Source organism: Bradysia coprophila, unplaced genomic scaffold (genome assembly GCF_014529535.1).
Source record: "Bradysia coprophila strain Holo2 unplaced genomic scaffold, BU_Bcop_v1 contig_358, whole genome shotgun sequence".
Lineage (NCBI taxonomy): Eukaryota > Metazoa > Arthropoda > Insecta > Diptera > Sciaridae > Bradysia > Bradysia coprophila.
This window is the reverse complement of record NW_023503616.1, coordinates 4,307,205-4,321,506: the sequence shown is the minus strand read 5'-3', so window position 1 is coordinate 4,321,506 and position 14,302 is coordinate 4,307,205. Positions and strand designations below refer to the sequence as shown.

General features: G+C 35.6%; 1 protein-coding gene across 1 annotated transcript; it reads right to left on the bottom strand.

The window, feature by feature from the left end:
• Window positions 1–8,305: 8,305 nt before the first annotated feature.
• Window positions 8,306–13,384, bottom strand: LOC119081340 (phosphatidylinositol 4-kinase beta-like). Its single transcript, XM_037190139.1, has 11 exons — window positions 12,885–13,384; window positions 12,099–12,209; window positions 10,887–12,039; window positions 10,624–10,816; window positions 10,301–10,564; window positions 9,815–10,240; window positions 9,618–9,755; window positions 9,075–9,349; window positions 8,928–9,016; window positions 8,705–8,869; window positions 8,306–8,638 (listed from the first exon to the last, which is right to left on the bottom strand). Exons 2-11 carry the CDS (start codon window positions 12,172–12,174, stop codon window positions 8,451–8,453), a joined length of 2,967 nt encoding a protein of 988 aa, XP_037046034.1. The 5' UTR covers window positions 12,175–12,209; window positions 12,885–13,384; the 3' UTR covers window positions 8,306–8,450.
• Window positions 13,385–14,302: the final 918 nt, after the last annotated feature.

Sequence of the window (14,302 nt, the reverse complement as noted above, 5' to 3'; positions counted from 1 at the left end):
GATATTTCAAGCAGTGTGAGATTAACTGATACGATGACTCCTACAAACAAACAATTTTCTCTATGTTGTCCTAGTCCTAGAAGCTTTATCATTGAAACGACGATCAATAATTCCTTGAAAGAACGAAATTGACTGAAACCTCGACTGAAACAGAACGCGAGAACTATGAGATTGAATACAACGAAAAAAAAAAAACGGAGTGTCCAATTGCAGCCGGGTGAAAATAGCCATACAACACAGCGCTTGCTATTTGTACTCGGGTGCAAATAACTATACAACACAGGCGATGGTATTTCTACCCAAATCGGAAAAATCTGTGCTCGAAAAAGGGCTTTTTATTGGCGCATTGAAAGGAATATCTGAGAAATGAAATCGCTTTAGCAAAAATAAATGAATTTTTTTTTTATGAATTCACACTTTCGTTATTCTGTCAAAGAATAGGCATCGGGGAATCTGGCACACGGTGCCAAAAGAACGCACTTTTAAACTACGTAAAAGGTGAACTCGCACACGCAAGTTCATTGCTGCAAATGCTTTTTAGCCATGTCATCGACTTAATGACTCCTTTTACAAAATTTTGGTATCGAAAAGTCGTGTGAGAGTTCACCTTTTACGTAGTTGAAAATGCGTTGTTTTAGTACCGTGTGCCAAATTACCCCACGCCAGCATATTGTGCATCAAGTTTTGAGTGTTGATTTTTTTCAGCACTATTGCGTGTGATGTGTGATGAAAAAATAACCTTTCAAACGTGTTGCACACTACACTTTCTGCCAATCGAGAGTTGCCCGAGAGTTGAAATAAACAAAAATTCAAATTTGACCGAGCACAGTGTGTCGAAAATAGTATGTTGTGTTACAAGTATTGTAATGTTGATTTTTTCAGCACTAGACCCAAGTTTTCCTTACGAGCGGAGCGAGTAAGGAAATTTGGGTCGTGTGTTGAAAAAATCTCATTACAATACGTGTAACACATCATGCTTTGTGCCAACCGAGTGTCGAAATAGACAAAACACCAAAATTTCTATTAACAAAATATAAAGTTCCATTAAAAACACTCATGAAAAATTTGCAACTTAATTTGATCAATCGACGTTGCATTGCAAACGAATTATTGACAGTGACGATTGTAATAAACGTCATTCGTCTTGAACATTCTTTGCGATTAAACGTGTTTTGGGATAGTTCCAATAAAGATTCAGATTTAGAAGAAGCTGCTGAGCGGGCACTCGGTAAATTAATACCAGTGGTGTGAAGTTAAACTTGTGAAACAAATCGAAGAAAAAAAGTTGCTCGCGTATTTTGAATTTGATTTGCATAATTTGCACAATTGATGTGGCTACTGCTTTGAAATCTGGTGGACAATTGATGGGCGGACCAATGAATCGTGCTGACATTCGGTCTGCTGTACACAAATCTATTTTTTAATTGTTGACTCAAATTGTTTGCGAGAAGAATGCATTTTCTTGTCCGACCAAAGCCAAAAATAAATTTCGAATGCGTCTGAGTAAATAAACGGACATTCGGCATAGCCACCGTCATTGCGCATTTTTTCTTTTCAGCACTCAAACGGGTGTGGAAATAAAATTATTTTTCAGCACTCAAACGGGTGCGGAAATAAGTCACTTTTCAACACTCAAACGAGTGCTGCAAAATGTCGTATTTCGACACTCGGTGGCACAAAGAAATATATATAACTATTAAAAATCAGTCAAAAGACCCTTAAAGGGTAAACGTGACGCAAGTTCTTTACAATCGGAGAAAAATAGATTTCGGGATTTTAAGAGACATCATCGTTTTCATCGTTTTTCTGTATATTCTCTCATTTCGCATGTTATTTCAAATGGCAATTGAGAGAATTAGATAAATGATGATATCTCTAAAAAACCCGAAATCTATATTTCTCCGACTGTATCTTACTTACAACATAAATGATATCGCCGAGAATAGTATACGTATTCTGCGCATGTCCGCAAAAGTTTTATCAACAAGAAATTGACCCAAAAAATTTTAGGAAAATAAAAAAAATAAAAATAAAAATTGCGTCATATGGCAGACGCTGAGGAAACTAGTGCTAGGAAAATGGTTAAAATATGTCCTGAAGAATGGAATTCAAACGGAAGAAACTGAATCATCTGCCACTTTGTAACGCAATTCTTTTTTCTTTAATTTTCTCTCTTCACAAGAGCATGTTTTGGTTAATCAAGTCAAGTCAAGACAAGATTGAAGGTTGAAACCGGCCGTTCCTAAATGACATGCAAACATGAAATGAAAAAAAATCCAAAAAGCTTTTATTTAAACCGTAATAGTGTTCAATACAGCACAAAATGAATATGCAGTTTTTGCTAGCTGAAATAAACGAAAATAAAATTCATCGAAACAGGTCGGTGTCGTTAAAGTAAGACACAGACTTTACCTCAACGAATGTTGAGAGCGTTAGTTTCTTGCAGCCTCCAACCGACAAAAAAATCCGCTTTTGTGCTTGCCTCATCACAACAATCAAATATTTCTGTTCGATCAATGAAAAGTCTTCCCAACTGGTACAGTAAATTTTCTCCGGAAGCTGATCAGCCTACAATTAGGATGGAAACGATTATACTTACCCTATGCTTTCTGAATCGATAACTTAGTACCTTTTGAGTTAATAGATCGCCTAAGTAACAATACATAAACACTTGACCAACAGGCGACATAGCTGCAAATACCATCGTGAAATAGAAATATGATTGCAGTACGTACAAAGAGAATATAAAAGATCCTAAGCTTCCAATCAGTTGAATCAATAAAATTGTTTCAAACAAGTCACTGATTTTCGATATTTGTCTGGAAAAATAAAACTGAAATTGAATTTTGTGTCGTCTCAAATTTAGAGTGAGAAAAATTGACCCCAAGACATCAACATGAATGTCAACAATAAGATTAATTAGACCAAGGATGTTATCGCCAGACTTCTTTTTGCCATCCATGAATTGGAACAATTCCAAAGTGAAGTTCAATCGGCATGTTACAAATACGGTCAACATGACGAATGTCGATTCGACAGCAGCAGCGCAAAGTAAAAGATCGACAAAAAGAAAAAGTTGGTAGACGAAATTGCCGATGTAATAAAATGATTTGGTTTTATCAATAAAAATAGCGTGAAATTCAAGTGGCGGATCGTTGCGATTGAACAATACGTTGTAGACGAACATTATGGTTATACATAGAAAGTACAGTCGGTAGAGGATTCTGAAAATAAAATTATAGTTACATGCTGTTGAACAAGAAAAGATGTCACTAGCGGCGAGATCTAAGTCGCACCTAGTATAGAATAAAGTGTCGTTTCTGCATCGTTTATAGCAATCGATCCAAATTTTATTTAACTCGTCACTTTGATACTTTTCCACAAAGCATTTCTCGATCCATCGAAAGCAGCAATTAAATTCGTTACTCAAGACCAACAGAATCATTATTTTCACAACCACCAAAGCGGTCGCTGACAATATTACAATGCAAGTGGAGCATACATTTATATCTCGCTCGAAAATCGCTTCGGCTGATACGAACCCATTGCTGACTATTGATAAAAATTGGTATCCCATCATGGTGAGCACTCTGACGGGATGCCATTTTAGGCGAAACATTCCCATTCCAATGATTTGGAAAAATCTCGAGGACAAAGCTATCATTTCGTTGTATGCGTCCATGATGACGAACGGTTTCTTACTAAAATAAATTTTCATTATTTCTGGATAGTAACGTTAACAGGATTAACCTCTAAGTGAAGGAAGTAAGGGTATATGAACACTGCTTCTACATTTTAACAGCCCATTGAAAGAAACTAATGTTATTGAAGAGATTCGTACGATTGCGGTGCCAGTTTGTTTGGAAAGTTCACCAATATTTTCTTTTAAACATTTTCCCAGAAATTACTTTCTTTTGAATGTTTTTCACAGGCAATTGAGCTTGAAAGCAATCGACAGAAGATTAAGTTATTGAAAGGAAAATTGTGTCATACATTTTTTATATTTGATGCCCAATTAAGTAAACTTTTTTCCGTGGAATTTTCCTGAGCTTCATTTAACTACATCAAAGATCTCGAACTGCGCCATCAATATTTATTAATCATTTCATTTATTTGTTAAATCGGTTCCATTCTAGTTACTGATTGAGAATCAGTTCTCCCACTCATTGAACTTTAGATAAGATTTCCTAAGAAAATTCAAGCGAACAGAAATTCTTTTAAATTTTAAGTTGTAGGAGACGATAAACGGAGAAGTTCTCTAACCGTCATCATCCAGATAACGTGAAGTTTAAACTTAGAATCAGGAAACCAGTTTTCTGTAGATGAAAAGCATTGAATAAATCTAATCATTTATATTTTCAGACAACCAGAATAATATGGGTGTGGTGGGAGCCTTAATAATTCATTTCATACATATTTAGTCGAATAATGTCTCATCATTAAAACTGTGCGCCTTTTCTAAAATTACAAATAAAAGGTAGAAGTTTCTAATTTTCTTTATTTTTGTGTTAAAGTTTACTGATTTAAAAACTCAAAAAATCCAAGAGTAGGAGAAACTAAAGAAATCACATCGTCAACGAATACAGTCCACTTGATTAATCGTATAAGCGGGAACATACTACTTCTGTGAATTTCCGACATTTTCGTCAAGTGTCAAGCGTCAACCGCGTATCTGTATCTGCGTGATCTCCCCAAAGTTTAAAGCCTTTGCATGGGTATGGGTAACCTCTTATATAAAAACATAATATAAGTACTAGAAGTACTAGATTCGAAAAGTTTGGTTCAATTTTTACTCAGAAAATCGGCCAAACCCAATTAAATATTTGTTGGAGCACACATGACCATGACATGACCATATTATTGGTTTTTTCAAGTTGAATCAAAATATACAAAATTTCTTGGGTTGAAACAGTCAATGTAAGATCTAGATAGAAAAAAAATATTTATTTGTCAGACTTATGTGAACTGATTTAACCCTTTTGCGGGCGTCATATGTTGCCAACAGCGACGCCAATAGACGTCGTCTTATATAGCAAAAAATACGTGATAAAGAAAAAAAAACTGAATGATTAAATAACAATCCTTAAAAATACTTTGGTCAAATGAAGTATAAGATTTAGGGCAGTAGGACAAAAAATCTAAGCTGAACTTCTAGATGATATACGAGAGGGAAACGGAGAAACAATTTTACGAATTCACTGTTACGGACGAAATAGTAGTTTACCATGCCAGGAAAGTAATTTTGATATCTCGTATCCAGAGATCGTGATACTACAAGGTTGCACTAGCGTCGCTAGTCATTAGCGACGCTACTAGCGACGCTAGAATATCATTAGCGAAATTTTTTTCGCTGACCGCTAATCACTTCGCTAATGAAAAATAGAACATTCTAGGTATTGAACAATTTAATATTGAATTATTAGAACTGTTATTTGCCTAACTAGAAGTGAAGCGTTGAAAAATCGAGTTATGAAATGTACTTCACATTCAAAGTCCGTTGAAAGTTTATGAAATTTTATGTATTAGACCAACTCCAACTCGCAATCGTGTAAAATACTTTTCATGCTTTGGATTAACAAAATTCACATGAAATCTTGACTTTCTAATTGTTCATCACTAGTATGCAATAGCTACTTGCTACTATACTCAATCTTTTGCACCCCTCGTAAAAGGGTAAACTTCAACATAAATCTTCAACATAATCATAAATTCTAATAAATTTTCCTCAAAAAACGATTGAACAAAATGCAATCAAAGTTCATCAAAAACAATATTTAAAAAATTATTGAGATTTCATCATGTTCATCATGATCAAAAATGTTAAAAAAAATTTTAATTAAGAAATCGTCTTATTCATGAGATTTTTTAGCGAAACATTAGCGATCGCTATTAGCGGCCGCTACTAGCGCGCTAACTTTTTTTCTGTTAGCGAATAAGTTTAGCGACGCTAACATTTTTCGAAATTAGCGTTAGCGTTAGCGTCGCTAATAAAAATCGTTAGCGATCGCAACCTTGGTGATACATATCATTAAATGATTTCCCGTGTGCAGTTACTGCACTGCAGTATGCTATTTTGCTTTACGAGCGAGTTAAAGGTTTTTCTCTAGGAAGGTAAAAGCTAACTGTATTTTTTGTATGTACGCTATTTAAAAATTTGTGTACAAATAGCAAGCGCTGTTCATTGGGGACAAATTAATGGCAACAACTGCGTTGAACGGCTATTTGTACACGGCTGTCATCTGTTATCGACAGCAATAATAAACGCCAAAATCTCACTAATGATGTCTTATATAGCAACAAGCATGTTCAAAACAAATGACGTAAAAGATTTCTGAAATCAATATCTGAAAATCTTCAATCAAATGAAGTAATAGATCAGACAGTAAATCTCTGTAACTAGACATATTCAATTCACTGAAAAATATCAATCGATGATAAAATTTCCAAATGATCGATAAGATATCAGTCTATATATGGGCAATTCCATGGTTAGTTGCGTTACAAATTTCGTTAACTGTGAGTCAAAAAGTTAATTGTGCTGGCTATGTTTTGCGGTAACAAATCAGTATATAAATTTTCTAATACTCAGGAGACACAGTGCTTTCATACCAACAAGAATTGGAATTTTTAGCCTGCGAAGTCTGACTTGTGTGATCGCAAAAGTCGGTGGTTAGTTGCGTTACACGTTTGTGACTTTTCGAAATATTTTCACGAAATAAAAACTGATTTCGGTAAACTTTTTTTTCCCTGAAAGCTATGGGCAAGACGCGTAGTTTAAGCCCAATATGAGATTGGTAACCCAAAATTTGGGGGAGATATGTCTAAAAAAGTGATATTTTTCGGAGGTCATAAATAGCCAGAAATATTTTTTTTCACAATTGGTGGTTGTTACCCCACAGAAAATGTTGTTTCGGCTCAAAACCGTTTAAAAAAATGGTTACAAAATGTTTCGAGATAACCTCGACGAGTCAAAATTCGAGGATGACTTTTATCACCACTGGGAAGCTGTTGTCACCTACTTTACTCACCCAATTAACCTGATTGACTCAAAGTTATTTTTCTCGTGAAGTCATATGCTCTAGCTTTCGAATGACACCGATCTTCAGTTTTTATTTGAAAAATGTAATTTCGGCAACGTTTGGGTCGAAGTGATTTTACCTTACTTCGAAGCAGAATGAACCAAAAATTTTCAAAAAATTTAATTTCGTGTCATTTGGAGCAATTGTGGAATTATATGGTCCACATCTACAGGAAAACAAATTTACAAAAATCATTTGAGATTTATTGAGAATATCTCGGAATGTCGAATACAAACAAACACTTTTTGGTCATGTCTCCCCGAGACCGCATTTTACAATAACCTCATTCATTCATTCATTCATTTATTATTCATTTTCAGTCGTCTTAATACAAGCGGACTATTAGAGTGTAAAATATAAAATTGTAAAAAGTGTAACGTATCAAACATAGTTTAGAGCGTTTAGATTCAGAATTCAGGTTTCGTGAAATAAACTAGAATTTTCAAAAATTTTCTGAAAACAAGCATACATTTTTATGGTTGTATCTCCCCGAGATTTTTGGCCACCGACGTAATATGGGGCTTAAACGACGCGTCTGGTCAACAGCTTTCAAGGAAAAAAAAGTTTGCCGAAATCGCATTTCAATTGGTGAAAATATTTCGAACAGTCACAAATTAGATGGAATTACCCATATACCGATTATCAGTCGATATTATCGACTCGATATTTACCGATTATCGATAGAAAATTGGATCGATATTGACTTTTTGAAAATATCGATAATTGATTCCAAAAAAAAAAATTGATTTTTTATCCATCGAATGAATTATCGAACATGCATATCTGTAACTAATACGGACTTGTAATTCTGAAGAACTTATTGCTCTCAAGGATTCATCCGAACTATATCACAGAATCAAATCTGTCGAGTCGTAATTTTCATGTAAGTGTTGCAAGGGAAACCGTCGTTATGACTGTCTGAGAGCTCTGAAATTGTTTTTTTGTTTTGGTCAATCCCTCGCATTAAATTCTTCTAATGAAAGACACTCTCTCGGAATTGGTTTTGTAAAATTTGAGCGTTGCCCATTTCAATGTTGCCCGCACCAGTAAGAAAACTAAGTTTCTCCTTGTCAAATTACGATTTTTATTAAATTTAATTAAAATACAAATCTTACTACAGCAATATTGTAAAATGGTAGTAAAGATTAATGTTTTTTTTTCTTTCATTAATTTGGATTGGAATAAAATCATTTCTCACTCACCAAAGCCTGTTAAAAGTCATGAAATCAAGCATCAGAAGCAATTTTCTTACTTAAATTATTCGTTGAATATCACAAAGTAGTTTTTCTTTAATTAAAAAAAAAAAACAAATTTTACACAACATCACATTTTCTTTTAAAAACACACAATAACGGTGTACACGCAAGCAATTCACAGGATCCCGTTCGTCAAATATTGATAACCATCGTACAGTATCGTCGATAGTGAATTCAGAGAATCCTGTACCAATTGCTCAATTTTTCGCTCCAATTCCGGTTCAGTCAAATTCATATGGAATCGATTTCGCAGATTGTTTATTGTACCAGACGAACCGCTCTTCAAACATGGTAGCTGGGCACCTTTAGCGCATAAAAGCAGACTTAAATTCAATATGCCAACCCACAGAAAATTTTTGTCAAACTCACTTTTTCGCATGATATCTACAATGTTTATGATTCGATCCATATGTTTACGTGCTGCCATCAATCCCTTTAGCAATAAATGTTGAAATTCCAACCACAATGCAGAACTTGGCGCACCCATCACTTCAACGAATTCGGGTGTTAGCTTGAAAGGCGATTGCTCGAATCCTGAAAAGTTAGGTTAGTCTCACAAACGGAATCGAATTTTGAACCAGTCACCACTTACCCAAATTCTTTGGTGAAATACTTAAAATGAATCCAAAATCAATGTGGATCAGATGTCCATCGGAATGTAACAGAATATTTCCATTATGTCTGCGGTTGAGATAAACGATTTACTATTCCGTCCACTATTTGGATTTCGATCACATACCTGTCCTTGACTTGAAGCAGATAAGAAATTAAGCAGTACGCAGCGCAGCTTTGCATGAAATTTCGTTGAGCTTTTTGAAAATTATCGGTTTCCGGGCTACCATATTCGTCAATGAAATAATCTCGGAGACTTTTGTTGGAATTCTTTTTGATTTGATGCAAAGACACTGTGTTCAGGATCGGTTCAATCAGTCCACTGTCATTAGAAAAGCAAACAATTTTGTATGGTCGCACCCAGACGTCTACATTTTCTTCATCCCAAATTAACTTGAATGTCTGACGGTTAGGATATGAAAGAAATGATGGATAGTTATACAAAGCAGTACATAAAATATTGATTTTAGTTTCCCCGAAAAACACAATAGCCACGAGAAAGGTTTGCGCACTTAAAAAAAAAGTTTTTTTTTTCTTTGGTCAGTAGAAAGAAATTAAGAATGTGTCTGGTAGATGGTGATATCAATTGGATTTCACCCAAACTTTACTCCTTACCAAATTTTGAATATTTTTCTTGGTAAATTGTGTTATCGGGTTAGAGAAATCAAACCTCTAGTAGCTGTGTCGCCATCAATTCTTGACGTAAATCATCGCCACATTTAACGATAGCTGATAATAACCTCCAATTAATAAGATGTCCATAGGGAGAAGACTCTCTAATTTGCCGCTCCTTATCGTGCCAAGGCTCCTGTTTCGTGGAACAAATTTTAATTTTCTACTAAGTTTGGGCCAATTGCACTCTTTTACCTTCAAAGCAGCTGCGGACGGATCTTCCGGATCATTGCTAAATGGCTTAGCAACTTCCGAATGTAAATTGATACAATGCCGCATGCGTACGTCGCCGATGTTGAATGACGTAGGTGCAGCTTGTTCCCTTGAATCAATCGATTCTAACGACAGCTCCGATATCGAATCTTTTTCAGTTATTTTACGCATATTCAAATACTGCGCTGTAATTTCGTCCTCTTCCTGCGACCACACATCGTCATCGGACCAATCACGAACAACATTTTCCAGGCTGATTGCGTCAGAAACTTTGTCAATATGAATTTTCACTTCGCTGCTATTTTCACTGGAAGCATCAACATTTGATTCCAGATATTCTTCACTCTTTGTGTGACGAAGACTTGGCATTAGTTTAGGCATCACCGGCGAAGTGTAAATGTCTGTAACCTGAACACAAAGGCAAATATTTCATCAAGTTGACTCTTCTAAATAGTACCACTAACGTACCTCAACAACTTCAACGTAAATAATGTACGGAGTTTTGTCCTTCGAATTTAGGACAGCAGTTTTCTCCTCCGTTATTCGCACCACATGATGTGGGATGTCTGAATTCAACGGTAACCAAACGCGGGCGGGCAAGTTTTTGTTAATTAAATTCAAACGCATCCGAAGTATGCTCGTCTTTTCAGCTTTGGTTGGGAGGGACGTGAGATTTTTGCCGATTTCTACTAACGACTTCATAAATTCCCGTTGCGGAGCGAGTTTCGCAGCCTAAAATAGTAGTCAAAAATTTACTAACTTTTCATGGTAAAAACTTGCGTTCCACTCACCCCACAAGAGCATACAGTCTTTTGACCTAACAGTCCATTGACAGTACCTCGAACTGTATCGAAGCAAGTGCATCCGTTGTCAAATGCCCTCCCTGTAGATAGATCACCCAAACACAGACGTATTTGGGTTTGTTGTAATTTTGTGTGTAACGACAATGAACCACTGAAAAGTCCGGTAGCATCGGACTGTGATCTGTGGGGGAAAAAAATTATCGCGATTAGTCACACCAATCAACCGAGTCTTCGTGTAGCTCTAAGGGTACCTATGATGTGTTTTCTTGATTGGCGATACAATCGAATTTTCGCGAAAACTTTCCGTATTACGGAGATGTCGTCGATTTTTCTTCGGATACAATTCTCTTAAGAGCGACAAATGTGTTTTTTCGAAGCTCATCAATTCGGCATTATAATTGAAGGCTTCCATTAGCCACAGAATTTTTAACGAAAAATCAGCCGATCTTCGACACCGATATATCAGGTACATATCCAACACTTCAGCCAGTTCATCCATTTGAATGTACATTAATATCAATTGGGGTATGTACAGATCAACGTCTTTGTCCTTGAAACTAAATAACTTATTACCGATAAACGTCAGAACTCCCGGTTCCTTCGAATAGAACAGATAATGGATGGCAAAGTGAATATTGAAAACTGGAGACTCAAAAAATCGTAATAGCCCGTTGTGACCCTTTTCTGGTCTCGGCTGTAACGACTCTGCCTCTCTGTGTTTCGAAACTAGCATGACTGTACCCGGTAGCTTAAAATTGTCTGACAGTGTTAGCGATAACGACGAGGCAGATTTAGTCATTGACTTATGATCACTTTCTGTAAGCAGTTCTGGTGATGACATCGTTGTGGTCTTATTTTTACTGGAAGCTGGTTTCAATAAAAAGAAATCTTTGCGCTTTGATGTTTCCGGTGACTTGACCGAAATTTCTTCATTGCTTCCACCCTTGACTTGTTTCGAAGCATTTTTCTTCTCGTGATTGTCGATAATACTTTGAGCAGTGCGAAAAATTGCATTCTTCGTTGCTCCGAAAATACTCTTAAATATCACTTCGTTCTTTACGGGGTCTTGTTTTGAATCGGCATCGGACTTTTGCTGTTTAATATTCGTTTCTATCTTCGCGGATGCTTCTTGGGATGGCGGCTCATCTAATTCATGAGTGACAGCTTCCTGTATCGAACTTCCATCATCGACGGTTGCATGGATCACAATTTCAGTGGATGGTTCGGTTTCACTTATATCCAACTCGGTTGGTGGTGTTACGGTTCCATCATTCATAGTTCGGTTGTCAGACGTTTCCGAACATTCTTCATCGACATCGACGCCACCCGAATCGAAACTTTCCTGCGATCGATGACACTTTTTCTCCGACAGATCAGAGTCGACTTCCAGGCCACATATTATTCCTGAAATTAAAGAAAATCTTTTGAAGATGAAGCTTGCGTTGCATTGCGATTGGGCAAACCTGAATCGTCCGAACCGAGGCTAATTAATTCTTCTCTCTTTGTCTTTGTAACCGTTAGATGTGATTGATTGGACATTTAAATGCGTTAGAGTTTCATTCAGTTCGAGGGATCTGAAAGTAGAATTTATTTTCATTTACTGATAGTTTGCCATAAGTTACAAATTAAACGTTTAAATTGGCATGTGTTTTGGAAATTTTCAGAAAAATATTAATCAAAAAATCTTTGTAAACAGACCGACCAAAATTGACGTACTTATGTTCCAATATTTGAATTTGATGGAATCCATTTACGTAAGAAATTGTAAATTACCATTTTAAATTTTCGTGTGTTGTGATCGTTAGCACGCACACAGTTCTGGTTTTGATAGTGACTAGTCTAGTCTATCGAATAAGGTGTGCGTGCTCGTCACAATATCTGGACGACTTTTTCCTTTAATCAATGCACTACTATAGGTTAATTCAATCCAATAGTAATCAAAGACAATCTTGTCTCTATCGCTAAACAATGCATACTGTTCATCCGAACAGTAGCGAAAGAAATTCCAAAACAATTGAATTCAATTTAGTAATTGCAAATGTTAATTGAGGCGAATCTTCAGAGATTTCACTGGAGATACCATCATTTCGTGACAAAAAAGTAAAAGCGAATAAAGAAATCATAAAATGTGAAATAACATCATTGTTGTCAGTATGTTGCTTATACTCGTTACATTTATACATGCATTTCAATTGAAAATCATAAATTGTATTAATTTATTATGCGTATAGAGGCATGTAGGTACTTACATTGCCACCAAAACATCAACAGGTACCAATGAACCAAATTAAATTTATTTTCATTAAAAATTTTTCTCAATTGTTTTTAATTTGTATAGAAACACTTGTAGTTTGTAGTTTGTCAAATACTTGCTTTTGTACACTTCAATTAAATGTTTATTGAATCAGAATATGTCACAGCACAATTATTTTTTTGTCAATTTAGTTTCCACCAGATTTTATCCGAAAAATAGATATCTATCTAGTTTTGGAATAACAACCTTCGACGTAGCAATATTAATTCTTCCGTTTCATAGAAGAGCCACTACCCACTGTCTTGTTTATCCATTACACGTCTGATCAAATAATTTAAATGGCAATATACAAATGGCCACACCAAAGGAGATTAGAAAATTGATTTCAGGCAATTGTTAAAATAATAATAAAACAAAAAACGGGGACCTTTCTCGCACAAATCTAAATATTATTTGTCCAATTTAATTTTATAAAACACTTCATTGTTCAGCTGTCAACTGAAGATGTCGCTATTTTCAACAAAAATTCGATGCAGTGTTGTCATCACTGTTAAGTAAATAAATTGCATTGCAAGCAGCTATAGCTAGCAAATAAACTACAATGGTAAAAACTTTATCCGCTAGTGCAAAAAACTTATAAGGTAATGTCGATATCTGTTTTTAGTGATTGAGGGTAAGTGGGTGGTTCACACACGTAGATGAAATATAGTACCTAACTGGTTCCAAATTTTTATTTTGGACAGTGGGAAGTTTTTAGTTTATGAAGGTGGGCAGGTAATGTAATATCGTGGATATCTGCTACTTGGTTCACGCTTTGTTTTACTAGGCCCCTTGTGGGTGAGTCAGGTTCTTTACCTGACTGATTTTCTCAATCAAATTTCGCATTAAATAAATAAATAATAAAACTATATGTCTGTATAGATTACGGTTAAAGTGAAGCGAACAAAAAATTACACTGAAATCACTCAAAAAAATTCTTTTCGGAATGACTCACTTTTCATTAACGAACTCCTGTGGGTGGTTAGGTTCAGCTCTCGTCGAACAAAAAAAAACAGTTTTTAGAAACCTATAATAATTCTCAAGCGGCGATAAAAAAAGTCTTCCGTGATCTATCTATAATCTATCTTCTTAAAGGTATTAATTACAAGGTTGTTGCAACATCACAAGGTATATCATCTGAGTCTCTTCATTGAGCTGATATTTCCGGATTCGAAAGTTCTACTAGGAGCGTGCTATAAGGCACTCGACGTTGACGAACTAGACGTGTTTGAAAACATAGTGACTGAACTCACCACCTCCTATGAAGATGTTGTAATCCTAGGCGATTTCAATGAAAATCAGTATGAAATGGTCAACGAACTTCCGTGTTCTTACTGTGCACGACATTCCTGTACCAAGTGCAAATTTTCTGAT

What these genes read in the sequence shown, in the direction of transcription:
- LOC119081340 (XM_037190139.1), bottom strand. Translation starts at nt 12,174, where the DNA reads ATGTCCAATCAATCACATCTAACGGTTACAAAGACAAAGAGAGAAGAA. An exon ending in CTGCTTCAAGTCAAGGACAG is followed by an intron (nt 9,017 to 9,074) that starts GTATGTGATCGA and finishes TCTCAACCGCAG; the next exon opens with ACATAATGGAAATATTCTGT. An exon ending in TATTTCACCAAAGAATTTGG is followed by an intron (nt 8,870 to 8,927) that starts GTAAGTGGTGAC and finishes CTAACTTTTCAG; the next exon opens with GATTCGAGCAATCGCCTTTC.